This window comes from Chlamydotis macqueenii, chromosome 6 (assembly GCF_036417535.1).
Source record: "Chlamydotis macqueenii isolate bChlMac1 chromosome 6, bChlMac1.mat, whole genome shotgun sequence".
Taxonomy (NCBI): Eukaryota; Metazoa; Chordata; class Aves; order Otidiformes; family Otididae; genus Chlamydotis; species Chlamydotis macqueenii.
Genome location: NC_141561.1, coordinates 11,341,203 through 11,355,261, shown reverse-complemented (window position 1 = coordinate 11,355,261; position 14,059 = coordinate 11,341,203). Strand labels below are relative to the sequence as shown.

The 14,059-nt window shown below is 43.3% G+C and overlaps 1 protein-coding gene across 2 annotated transcripts in view; it reads left to right on the top strand.

Annotated features, from left to right (window-relative positions):
* KALRN (kalirin RhoGEF kinase) overlaps positions 1 to 14,059 on the top strand; it is a 508,172-nt gene that overhangs the window by 172,771 nt on the left and 321,342 nt on the right. For both annotated transcript variants that reach the window (XM_086751416.1, XM_086751415.1), the window contains one exon: positions 3,206 to 3,320. In XM_086751416.1, the coding sequence (XP_086607542.1) occupies positions 3,206 to 3,320 (115 nt within the window). The remainder of the gene's footprint in view (positions 1 to 3,205; positions 3,321 to 14,059) is intronic.

Here is a 14,059-nt window from a genome sequence, read left to right as displayed (position 1 = left end):
TAAGAGAGTAAACCACAGTTACGGAACTCTGCAGGTCTTATGGCAAATTAAACATACTGTGGTTCATTCTGGAGAAAAACCTGACGTTTCTTCATACAGACTCTCCATAAAATTGTAAATTATGGAAGCATTCATAAAAATTAGGAATTGCTCATGAATAATTTGGAAAGAAGCGAAGGATTTTAATATGTATGATGCACTTGTAATAATAATTTCACCCTGTTGCTCAAAGCGTAGAGTAGTACTTTTATCACAAATGACAAACATTTGTTTCTAAACTTCACATTTCTTGAGATTTGCCCCATGTCTTCTTGTTCTTCTGTGCCATAGGACTAGAAGGAATTGGTCCAGGCACTTATTTATCCTTCCATCATCCAGAAATCTCCAACTGGGTCATCATGTAACCTTCCTCCTCCAATGAGAATTTACCCATTTTCTCTGGTTTGTCCTGGTACGTTCTGAATCTGCGCTAGAGCCTTATTTATCCTGCTCCCCTGGGGACAGTTTAGATGAACTGTTGAGGGACAATTTTTATCCTGAAGCAAAGACAGGACAGGAATGTTCTGGACCCTGTTTCATTTTCTGTAGCCGAAATCGTTGTGTTCCTGTTAGTAAAAGGGTCAAGAACTTTCTGATTTAACTTTTTTAGCCTACCAGAATTTAATAAGTTTTTGTTTTGGTTTGGTTTGTTTTTTTTTTATTTTCCCCAGAACTCACTCTAGTGAAACTGTAGGTGGGAAAGGGATCCCTGTCCAGAAACACTGTTTACCAAGCTGAGGTGAATGGGCAGCATTACAGCGATCAGGACTGCTGGGCTGTGGGAAGTTCATGGTCCTTCCTGGGTGTTTCATATCCTGGGATAGGAATGTAACTGTGGGCTTGGATGTCTCCTGATCTCATCTCTTAGTGCTTTTCCACTTTGTAGAAATATTTAAATAGTTGGGAATGGAGGCGGAGAGGGAGCCTGACTGCATAGTGGGTAGCATGTTCTTCTGGGATGCAATTCAAGTTCAGGTCTCTGCTTCAGTGAATATCTGGAAGCTTTTGAAAGCCTTGGTTACATCTTGATATGATGGGAAATTTTTCAAAACCTTGAAAAGCTTCCTGTGTTGAAAAAATATTTCCCTCTAGCTTTAGTTACTACATTGGTTTGCCATTCTATAGGCTGGCTTGCTTTTCTGTTGGACACATCACGCATGATATAATGGTTTTGGCGTTGTGACGGTGTGTGAAATAATCTTAACAAAAGGAGAATGTGCTTAAAATGAGGAATTTTAAAAATACATGTATATAGTTCTGAAAATAAAAATGAGCTTATTTCATTGTAAATTGAATCCTTGTTATATCACACCTCCATTCTCACGCTATGTGGCAGAGGCATGGATCAGCCAAGGTGACACGTGATACCCCTGTACCTTTCTCACCTTCATGGTGTGAAGCCAAAGGCAAACATCAGGCACAGAGATTTGGGTGGAGATTAGGCAGGAGAGTTTTTGTACTCCATATGTACCTCTGGTTGTGTGAGGGCTCAAAAGGAAGATGGCACCTCTTGTTTGCCTCTCAATTTGTACCACTGGACAAATCAGACATGACCTGGCTCCAATGGAGAGGTTGCACGATGTAGCCCTTCAGGTGTGTAGCATCCATTGAAAACTGTGGGAATTTCAGTGTTGACAAACTGTAACACAGGGTAACACTGGCATCTCTGTCAGTATGGATGAAGTTTATGTAACAGATTTTGACTTGTACAAAGTCTGCAGTGCTGTAGAAAACTCTTCAGGCAGGACTAAGCAATTTTAAAAAAAAAAATATATATATTTTAAAATCTGTATATGTAGTAACCACATTGCTATTGTTAGTTTCTGTGTGACTTCTGTGCTAGAAGGTGAGCTTGTACCTATCGTGGCATCAACTGAATGGACAGTTTCAGATGAAAATGGACAGAAGGTATGTTGTCAGATGGGAGCTGGATCTACAAGTGACTTCTCTGTTCTGTAAGCAGGGCCAGCTGGAAAACCTGTACCTTAGGGGTACATCCATGTATCTCATCAGTTTGGTTTTTGGTTTGTCCACCTGCAGAAACTCCTGCTGTATGAGGCACCTCCTTGATTCCCAGTCTAAATTCTGCTGAGAGCAATGCTTTGTCCTGTGCTGATCCAGGATTCTGTTTTTCCAAGTACACTGTGCTCTCATGCTGATCCTACTCATCCAGCAGAGACTCTTAGGACCCTTCCTACTGAATTAGGGTGTTTAGGACCTTCAGAAGTCATGTAGTTTTGCTATGACTTTTTTTCCTAGATAATAATGCAAACACATAGCTAACAACACGCAGTTCCTGAAGAAATCCTGTGATAATATGTGAAGAAAGAACTAAACCTTGAGTAAGGCACTAGATTTTAGTTTCAAGCTTATTCAAGTTTATTCACAGCAGAGAATAAAACAAGGTGCTGTAGAATAAATTGTATTCACTCCTATATTTGTGATTGTATGATTCAGGGTAGAGTCATTACTTTATGGCTGAGCCGTTTGACCATTGCTGTAAAAGCTGAAGTGCCAGACACTGACAGTTTAAAAGGAGTAGGTTGTAAGACAGGAAAGGTACAGGAAAAAAAAAAAAAAACAACCAAAAAATGAAAAATCATTCCAGTTGCCAATAACACTCTCTAAATAGAAAGCATAAGAGGCATGAGCTTCTAATCAACATTTCAATTTCTAATGAACTGCCAGATAGAAGATCAGAACGTCTTACTGCATAAACATGACTGGGGTACCTCACTTCTAACTGGCAGGGCGTTGCAAACTATCTGGCAATGAACAATGCAACCCACTGAGTAACAGTGAAAAATACTTTCACTTTCTTGATGTTGACCAGTTTAAAAGTATTCCCACGGTAGGATTTCATTAGCATTGCCTACTTGGATTGGCAGTTATATTAGATTTGATGGGATTAGGTGAAAATCAGAAGAAATGCTAGTAGCAGTTTTCCTTGTGTGTTGGTCTTTTTAATTATTTTTTTTTTTTTATTTCCCTCCTTTGGAGCTCCAGCAAATGCAAGCATGTCTTCCGCAATTAGGCAAGCCTGAAAGCTATAAAGACTGCACGGGCTCTTGAATGTGCCGTAATTTATGTTTATCAATTCAGTGCACATAGTTTTTTTGACGTGTGCTTCCTGCCTGATTTTCTAACAATCCTTTATTTTCCACAGGTGGCCGTGATAAACGAGGTGGTCCTGTCTTGACCTTCCCAGCCCGCAGCAATCATGACAGAATAAGGCAGGAAGACCTTCGGAAACTTGTGACTTATTTGGCCAGCGTGCCAAGGTAAAGCTAGAAAGAAAACACTTCAAAGCTTAGGGTGGATGGGTGGGTGGGGAACTTGTTCTTGGCAGTTGCTGATTTCCAAGTATTAACATTTAGTACCTTCAGTTCTTGCGACGGAGAAACAAAAGTGTTCCCTTCCTCCTCCTGTGTGTGCTCTGATGGTTTTTATCACACATGCGGCAATGCAGGAGCCCCAGAGCGGAGGCAGTGCAAGCAAACCTGAGCTTCAGGCTCATGACAGCAACGAGGAGCAGCAGCTCTCGTTCCCTGTGTTTCTGCACAGCTCTTCTGGAGGAGTGGAAAGGGAGAAGAGCGTTTAGAGGTCTGCAGTTAAATATAGCAAGCTGGAGAGAGCCTGCTGTCTGCTCTTGCTTTTTAATACCTTGTGGGAGGTTCAGGAGAGCTGGGGTAGGGGACTGCAGTTTCTGGGTGGGAGAGCCTGACCTGTGCAAAGAGACAGATCTTCATGCTCCAGCACTTCACAGAGCTTTCTCCAGGCTTGGGAAGGAAAGTGGGTGGAATAAGGAGGAAGCTTTCAATGAAAGGCATTTCAAATGGTTCTGCATGTACACCAGCACCTTTCCCTGCATTAGTCCCCATGTCCCTCCTGTGACATGCACATCCCCATCCCTTTCCCAGGGAGAAAAGATCTGTACGGCTCAGTGCCCAGGTAGGTATTTCTGAGCCAATGTTTAATGCCTTCGAGAGCACAAGACTATGCATGCCCTCATCCAGCTTCCTTTCCCTGTTTTCAAACTTGCCAAATATCCTTACCCAGTAACCACTGCGCTGGTTATGGAGGTGAAGGTTATCCCAGGGCAAGTGAGGGGCTGAGAGGGGATGTTCAGGGTTGCAGTAACGCATCCTGTGCCACCCGGAACTCCTTTTTTTTTAAGCCCAGGGTATGACCTGGTTAACAGTGCTCATATTTTTGCAAAGAGTGTGAAGTTAACACTTGAAGGGCACAGGGGTTGGCTGCATCAGGAAGTCAAGAGGTAAGGGTCTCGGAAATGCACTCAGTTCCTTAAACATGTGATGCCAGGAGAACAAATGTCCCATGTTTGGTAGGGAAGAGAGTTGAGGGCTGTTTGGAGATTCATCACTTGGCTGCAGAAAGTGAGGAGCAAACACAGTCGCATGTGGCAGATCTGCCAGTGCTCATTCCCTGGACTTCAGAAATCTTCTGGCAATGCATTTTTTTTGCTGTGTTGGACATTTGTTTATCAAGGTTTTACTAATAAGCTGAATCGGTTTGCTTTTCTCCCCACGCCCTCCCCTTTTTTTGCCTCTAGCCAGCTCTATTTTCAACCACACTGCAAGACAGATCACGGATGTGCTGTGGGGCTGGGAGAGCAGTAGGTGGGTCCCTGGGTCTGTGCGTCCCAGGGCTTGGCAATCCCCCTCCAGCTGCTGCAGTAATGAAACTGCTCCCTCACATCTTCTTATCTTTTGCATGGTCGCAAATACAAAGACACGACATTGCTTGGGGTTGCAAGCAATTTCACAGCAGAAATGGCCTTCTAACATGTCAGCCTTTTCTATTAATTGCTCTTCCCTCATGGAAATGGCAGTAATAGCAAGATACACCCCTCTGTTCCCCACTCTCACACAACTAAATCGATTAGCTCAATCTGCGATGCTGCTTTTGGTTGCCTCACTCTGAACCATCCAGCAATGTTTTTATTTTGAGGATGCAGAAGCTGGGGGACAGAGGTGCATGTTGAGGGAGATAATACAAAACTCAGCTGCTTGTTTCTCTAGAAATATTAAGAAAAGCATTTCCCCTCGTAATCCCCACTGCAAGGCTTTGTTCTACTCTGATGTTTGATGCCTTTGAAGGACATCTCTCTAGTTATATCAGAGAACATTTCTTCTTCTACATTGCAACCTCCCATCATGAAAATGTGCCTAGCAGTGAGGGACTGGCTACTTGTGAAGCAGTTTCACCAGTTTCTTAAGGATGCTTGCATATTGGTACCGTGGAGACATTCACTGGAGTACTGTCTCCTGTTAAGAGTATTGCGCATGAAGAAGTGCGGAGCAGAAAGCAGCAAGAGCGGTCAGAGGTCTTGAAAAGTGGCCTGTCAAGGAAGGACTGAAAGGGTAGAGGTTGCTCAGTCTAGAGAACAGAAGAGAGTGGGAAGGGTCTTTGAAAGCACGTTGTGATGCTGCAAAAAAGAAAAAGTTCATACGGTTAGGACAAGAAACGTCAGTGTTATACCAAAGCAAGGGAAGCTTAGGCTGGACATGAGGAAAGGGCTTTTAATGGATTCCCATTAACACTAGAACAAGTCATCCAATCTCTTCTTAAAATCCTCCACAACTCTATAGGCAAACCTCTGTCATGGGTATAAATGTTCGGGAGAGGGGATGATGAGTCAGGAACCTTCTTTAGGTTCCTCCTAGTCCTATTTTGCCTGGTGCTGCAGCTGTGAACTCGCTGCTGTAGGAGGGAAATGTGACCACAGACTTTGTGGGTTTGGCACGTGGGATTGTGTAACCTGTGCAGAGTGAGAAAACGCTGAAAACTCATTTTCCCTAAACATTATGTTCATTTTAACAAGGACAACCAGTAGAGCTTTCAAACTTACTTACTTTTTGGAAACAAGCATACAGAAGCAACAGTTTGAATTCATGTCATTGGCTCCTGGTTCCTATTTATTCCAAGATGACGCTGTAATGAACAACTGCGTCAGCCATCCACCAAAATAAACAGTTTTCTTAGCAGAAACTCTGAACAGGGTGTTGGGTGTTGGGAGAAACTGCTCTGATGTTCAGAGTGCTGGAAGGGGAGAGTTTTCTTTTTGCTCCTTGAAAAGCTAGAAATTCTTCTTTAGGAAAAAAAAAGAGACTGTAATTTATCATATTGACACCAGTATAATAATTCTTTATTTCCAGTGCAGTGGTTTCTGAGTGAGACAGATTGCTATCCACATTGATACTATCTGTCACTTAACCCTTGTTTCATATCTTAATGGAGGGGGCAGAGCGGCACATTGCTGGGAGCTTTGGGCAGGTACGAGGTCGGTGATGAAATACGATGATAGATTAGGGTAAGTGAAACCAGGGTCTGGCAAGCAGTCCTCAAAATTTCTGAATCAGCTTCCACAATTCCTTCTTCAAAACCAGAATAATAACGTGGATTTTCTGAAAGCAGTGATGTGTGTTTGACTTAGAGCAGGAGAGCGAGTGCTATCATGGCGCTGGGAGTTGCGGTCAGGCAGGTGCCGGCGGTCAGTGGGGTTCCCCGAGTGCCGGAGGATTACGGTGTGGGGGCTAAGGCTTCCGATTTCAGCACGGGGTGTGTGACTTAGGGGTCCTGAAAGATACAAAAGCCTGATCCTGAGATCTTGGGTAGTAGGAGGAGGTCGCAAGTGGGTGTCTGACACTGTGGACAGCGAGGTCCTGGTTCAGTGCTCTACACTGGTTCTTTCAGGCATATCATGAGGTCCTTTTCTCCTCCACTATAATTAGTTACCAAGAAATGAAGACACTGTTCATTAGAAATAAAGATAATTGCCATGGATGCCAGGTTTCTACAACTCTGCCATTTTCTGCTTGTTTTCCATTTGCACTGATGCTTTCTGGATAGGCAAAGCTGTATTTCTTGTGAATCAGGATAGCTCCTATTTACATGCAAATTTAAATGGGATGCGATATTTAGAAAGTTGGAGGGCGTGACTGAATCTGGGATAACATGGTGTTTATGACTGGGGGAGCTGAGGGGGAATTTTCTGGCCTTGCTGAGGATTTTATTTTTTAACATCAGTGCAGTGCCATCTATTCCGGTAGACTGGATTTTGATTTATATGTGTGTAAATGAAAGTAGCACCAGGCCAATCTCCTCTGTGAGCCCTTTGGAATTAAGAATTAAGTTTTGCGTAGGCTATAGGAGGATAAAAAGGAGACAGAATATTATTAGCCTGAGTTATCGCCTCGCATGGTGAAGCAATACGATGAAGGAAATGTTCTCTGTCAGCTATAGTGAATCTTCCGGCTGAACTCATCAATCTGTTTGGGAGCCAAGATAAGCAGTCTGCTGTGCTGCAGCAGGGGAAACCCAAGATGCCTCCAAGGCTGTGTCTTTAAAGACATCTAGTTTTTATTTATCCTCTGTTTAAAAATCTGCTCAAATATTTCCCCGTCCTGGGGGACATCCAGGGCTCATAACAGTAGCAAAATGTTTCCGAGGGACAGCCCGGTGTGTTTGAGCAGCTCCTCGGAACTGCCCAAGCTCGATGAGAGGTGCTAGGATCAGTAAAACAACTTAAGCGCCTCTAATAATGAGTTTAGTGATTTGGGGCTTTTTAAAATTAGGAGAACAATACAGGGGATGGCAAACTGTAGCAACACTCACCCACTCTTGGATTTATTTTAAGCTCCTCTCTGATAACCTGCCGTACTGTGTATATTAGCTCCTCTGGACGGAAGTGGTGTGAAACTCATTTCGTTGATTGATAGGAATTAAACCCTAGAGCTCAGCTTTCTATTTCATGATCCTAGCACAGAAGAAACTTTTGAGGATCTTTTTTTTTTTTCTGGAGGCTATTGTAGATCTACAAAAATAATCATCTATTTTAAAAATAACACCAGGGACTTCATACTAATTTTAGTAACTAAATATCTGGTGCCATCTGTAAGATAATTATTCCACCATACACTTGTATCAAAATACCACAGTAAAAAATGAAGTTAAGCTAATGAGGCTAATGAAGATTTAGTATTTTCTTCAGATATAATTTGCTTTTTTTTTTTTAAATTGTATTTTGGAGAAAGAAGCTTATTAGGAGTATATAACTGACATGAATGCTGGTGAATTTAAGACCCTTTTGCCACTCAATAGCCAGTTCAAATTCAGCCTCTGCTGTACGTGGTATTGATACATGATGTTGTTATCGCCTTCTGGTAGGGACTGGGAGACTTCTGTGGAAATGGTTGGGGGCCTCACCTTGTCCTGTTAAAAGGCTTCTGACCACATCGCTCTGCTGTGCTTCCTGTGTCCCTGAACCTATTGAGACATTTTATTCCTAGATCAGTGGACAAAGGGTATAATTGATACCAAAATTTTGCAGTAAGTGTCTACAGCTGCCAGCCCAGCAGGTTCCCCAGTTTAACAGAAGCTGTTAGAAAATGTAGGCTTCCTAGAACTGCAGAGGGAGCAACAAGAGCTGTCAGAGCCTGGAGAGCTGGAGTGATGAGAAAAGATTGAAGGTGTTGAGGATGCTGAGGTTAAAGAGAGGGAAAGTAAAAATTATGTGATTACAATCCCGTATGCAAGACTGAGCTAAAGGAAACAATCTGGTCTCAGTGTACGTGGCAAGCAGGACAAAAAGAAATGGATTAAAATCATAGACTGAAGAAATTAAGCAGGTTTATGTAGCATCTCCCTCTTGGAGATCCTGTTAGAAGGCATATCAGGAAAGACCCCAGGTATGGTTGCTCCTGTCTGCAGCAGAGGGATGAAATCAACAGCCTCTCCAGCTCTCATGGCTCTGTTTTGTCTAGATCTGTGGGGTTTCTTAAATAGGTGTAAGATTTTCATTTCCCATATTTGTTTATTTTTAATCCCTGGATTTTTTTTGAAAATTAGTCCAAACCTAAGGTAAATGGGGCTTTCCATATCAGCTTCCAGATTACTCCCTGCTGTTTTCCTGGATAGTGTAAGGACCCATCTGGCACAGCTCTCGACCCGAAGCCAATGGCCTCTCTTCCTCTGCCCTCCATGGGGGCTGAGAGCACTCCCAGACTAGTTCCAGCTTGGTTAGCTGCCGAGCCCTGCTCTACCTTCCAGCTGGGTAACAGTGCAAGCATTTTCAGACTGGTTTTGTGATGAACAATGCAGATAGCACGATACAGAGCTTTGTAGTTAATGTACTGTGAGTTGCACAGCTCTTGTAGCCTTTTTCTTCTGAAGGCTAATAAAAGGCAAGGCAAGCCAGTCTGTATGTGTCGCTTCTACCAGCGATCATCAATATCTTCTATTTGGTCCAGCAGAAGAATCTATCATCTCCCTGTTGTGGAACAGAGGCAAATGAGAGCAACATAATGTTAATATTGAGACAAACTCATAGATATTTGATTGCCTTGTTTCAGAACATGAGTTTGGGGACTCAAATAAATAAATAAAAATTGATGTTATTTGAAGTTTGAATTCCTTATTTGAAATAAGTTCCTTAAAGGACATAGAAAATAGTTTGCAAATCCCTTTGTAAGTTGTCTAGCTTGTATCCAAAAACCATTTTGGAAGACCTGAAAATCTGTTACCATTTTTTTCATACTAACTTCTTCAACATTTCTACATTTTTAAGTACTAGCTTGCTCCATTTTATTCTATATTAATTTTATTCCAATAAATAATTGAAATTACTGATTTCCACACACAGAGAAACTAGGATTTCAACTCGCCACTGTGTTTTAAAGCATTCTATTCAACACTCAACATCTGCTTAATTTTAGACTATAAATCTGCAATTGAAAACAGTTAATATGAAGGAATCCCTCATTTATTATGTCTGAATTATTTCCAAGGCAATTGTTCTTTTTTACAGGGTAGGGAAGGGGGTCCAATTTTCTCTTACTGCCAACCATCCAGGCTCATGCTGAGATTTCAAAGTTATTTTGGGTTCTTTCTCGTTCACCTAACATCTCCAACACACAGATTCTCCAGTGAGTTTCTCATTTGAAGATTTGGGATTGCAGAGGTAGCCCTGCGGGCCAAGTTGAACGTACAAAGCAAATGCACAGGTCTGGAAGAGAAATTCCTTTTCCCAGTGCTGTGCTGCTTTTCCAGCCCAGTGACAGCTCAGTCATACCTTCTTCAGCAGAGTCAGCGGATAGGGCTCAATGAGGGGACAGATCTGATGAAATAAAAGGTCACTGGTTTATTTTGTGCTCTTCCCAGACATGAAAGCAAGTGTCTTCATCTGGTTCAGGTCCAATTCCTTTTGGTTTTACTCTTCTGGCCTTTATTGCTCCAGCCTTACCCTCCTGGCTGCGGGCTGTTCCTTCTCACCACAGGCAAGTTCAGAGCAGCCGGAAGGAAGGCAGCCAGTGGAGTCCTTCTCCATGGCCTCATTCTTCCTCGGTCCATTGCACAAAAAACAGCCAACAGGCTGCTGCTGCCAAGCTGTGGCTCCACAGCATCACTGCACCTGGCTTCTCTCTTTCTCACTGAGAAATGAGGGCTCCTAAAACCCTTTGGCACAGTCTCTGAGAAGAGGCAGAGGTGCCCGTGGCAGCACTTCCCACCAAAGGCACAGCCAAGGGGGGCTGATCTGGAGACGGCGACCTCCTGTAAGGATGGTGATCCCACGCAGCAGCATCAGCTGAGCCTCCTCCTCAAGGTCTCCTGAGAGGTTGATGGCACTGGGGCCTGAGCTTTGCCAAGGCACTGGGAAAACCCCGACTGTCTTCTCAGGGGAGCCTCAGATGCTGCTCAGTCCTCTGGCACAGGCTGGGGGCTGCTGGTTTCTGGCTCTCCCACACAGGATGGGTGCCTGCCCTGTGCAACCACCACCGCTGGGATGCAGGAGCCACTATGACCAAGTGACACCTGATGGCAGTGATGGGGTCTGGGGCCTGATTCCATCCCCTGAGCTGTCTCACGTAGACCTGTGGTGATGTGCTCTGCTTTTTGAGCTCCATCCAAGCCATTGATCTGGGGATTAGATCAGCAGTGTTCCTCCTTGCTAAATGGCTTTTGCATGTTGGTTGTACCGGCATTTGCTGCCTGGAAGAAGGAGCCGAGGTGATGGAGAAAAGGCAGAAACTTGTGAACTAGGGTGTATCCTGCAGCCGTTCACCAGTGAGGGAGCTGGTAGGCACTACAGCCTGCTATAAATTGTACGCTCAGCCTCATTCTCTCCGTCCTTTTCCTCAGTGGCTCTCTGACAAGTGGTTTGTGAGCCTCTACAGCACACTTTGCCGTGCTGCCCTCTCTGGCCTTTCCCATGCTAGGGCTGATTTAAAGCAGTTGCATGCCCCTTGTGGGCTTTTTAACCATCAGATCTGTGACTCCGCAGTACTCAGAGGTCCAGGCAGCAGCGACCTGGAGACTTCCGTGGAGAAGGCAGATTTGCACTGATGTGAGCAGTAATTCAGAAGAGCTAAAATTAGCAGACAGAGACTTTTTGTGGGAGCAGCACACTGGCAGTAGAGCTGACACCGGCCGCATGCAGTTCCCTCCTGAAGCTGTCAACAGAATACGCAGCTGTTCAGCCAATCCTAACTTTTCTTTTTGGTGATCTCTTTCCTACGGTTTTTGCAGAGACTGTAAAATGGTTTTTGTCTCATTCCAGCATGGGTGCTTGTGTTCCTCATCAGTAACTCCAGTACGTGCTACATCCTTTTCACTCTTAGAAATTATTGTAATTTGGAAATATCTTATGCCACCCTCTTCTTGGATGTAATTAGAAGCAGGAAAACTACAACTGTGCTTTGCAGTCTGCTTTGGAATGGGAATATTGTCAAAGGTACCTTAATGTTAATGGGAAGCTCTTCTAAACTCCCATAGAGAATGAATGAGACCTTTACTGTGTGCCAATACGGAGCAAATAATGGGAGAGACAGAAGCGGAGTCAGCTCAGTCTAGACTGCCTGTTCCTTATCCTCTTCTGAAGGATGGAGGTGTCGTGGATGCTGCTCCAAAGTCTGGATTCCCCGGTGCACCACTTGGATAGGACTGCAGATGTGTTTTCAAGAATATATTTTTAGCCTTGTCTCCAAATGATAAAAAGCTTACTCAATCGTCCTGTCTGTCATTCACTGTTTAAACCAAATCTGTCAGAGAAGACTCTCAGAATATTGAATTCCTACAAGTTTAATGAGAATAGACAGCTGCATCAAGGAAAGAGACCTAATTAGCATCCACAGAGAGGGAGAGGTGGTCTGAACTCACCCCTTCCTAGAGACTGGAGGTAGAGGGGATACCTCCAGAGCATATGAGAGGCAAATTTGTTATTAAACATTGGAGAATCGCTGTGCAGACCACTACCAATTGTTTGGCAGTTCCTGTGCTCATAAAAGTACATGCTAGTTTATGGTATTAGAAAATTGGATCATACTAAAACAGAACAATGACCAATTCATGGTAACATATGGTATTGAGCAGGCTGATGCTCTTATGGCATGGAAAGTTTGGGTTGGGACAGGCAAAATTTGTCTCAGAGGTTGGGATGCTCAATTCCCTGCTGTTTGCAAAGGGAATTGGTATCCAAGCCTGGTAGGCAGTTGTAAATCTCATCAATGGTTTCTTCTCATTTTCCACAAGGTGCTCCTAACCAAGTCAGTCTGTGGTATTTAATGTTTTCCTTGTGGATCCTGGCGCTGCTGCAGAGTTCCCTGTGGATCCTCTAACGCTATGTGCAGCAAAACGTAATTGTAACTATGTGGTGTGAGGCTGCTGGGCTACTTAAATTAAGAAACAAAAAAAAAAAAAAGAGAGAGAAAAATACCTTTACACAAAATAAAATAATAAATAAGAAAAATAATTCTAGAATCTCTCTTTTTCCTCCCAAGAAAAGGTGGAAAAGTGTAACTCAAATGTGCTTTTGGCTCAGCAGACATTGTCTGGTCTGCAACGTGTGCCACGGTGTACTTTTCTACTATTAACAAGGGAGCATTGGTTTCCCTGCCTGTGTACGCAGGGCTTTATTTTATGTCTAAGCTTAAAGAGAAACCTTAGTCTCTGGAGAATTTTCCAGCAATGTAATATTTTAGAAAGTTCCTTTGTGGAACTTCATGAAAAAGCCAAAGCACCAGAACAGCTTTCCCTTGTCCTGCAGCTGCGTTCAGGGAAATGTCCTGCGCCTTTTCCACACATCACACATCCCCAGTATAGTGCAAACGAGAAAGCAGGGACCTGCTGCAGGCTTAATGCAGTATTTACAAGGGACATTTTTGCTGAATGGTCCTTTTCGTTGAAGTCCTTTAATAGAAGTTGTGGTGGAGCATTGGCTTTTGGGATAATTGCATCTCCCTCTGACAATTGTAACGGCAGCAGCAGCTCATCTCCAGCCAAGCTCAGGCTGCTTTCACATGCCTGTCTGTGTGCTACTCAAGTGTGTATGTGCTGCTCATACAATGCAGCTCTCCTCTAGTGCCCTGTTTCCCATGGGAACACAAGAAGAACTGACCATCTCTAATGTCTATGCAGTGATATTAGCACTAGAAGGATGAGTTAAATTTGATTGTTGATTTATTTATTTGAGCATCTGGCAAGACAGATGCTTCTGCTATTGATGCTGTCATTGAGGATCAATATTACTTTTTGAAATTTAGTTTGAAAGAATTATGTGTTAAAAACCTTTGCTTGGTAAAATTCAACCCTTCTTCCTCCCACAGTCCTAAACAAGAGTCCAGCATCCAAACAGTTATTAAATTTTTCCATTTAAGGAATACAAATAGTAAGGATACCAAAACAGCATTAATGTGGAGATGGCTGGGATCCTTAGCAGGAAATTTATGGCATTATAAAATACACACTGTACCCATACGTGGGGCTATGATACTTTGGAACTCCTGGAAGTGATTTCAAATTTTCTCTGCACGTTAACATTCTGCAGAGCACGGTAAATGGTTTTGGTGATCCAGAGGGATGATCAGCAAAATACTTTTTTTCAGGTCAAGAATGAATGCCATGTTCTGAAGTGCTGTTGCATGGTATTAAGCAGCTCTGTGTGCAAACATCATGTCCCACCAGGAATAAAGGTTTTTTCCCTTAGAGAACTCCAAATGGGTTT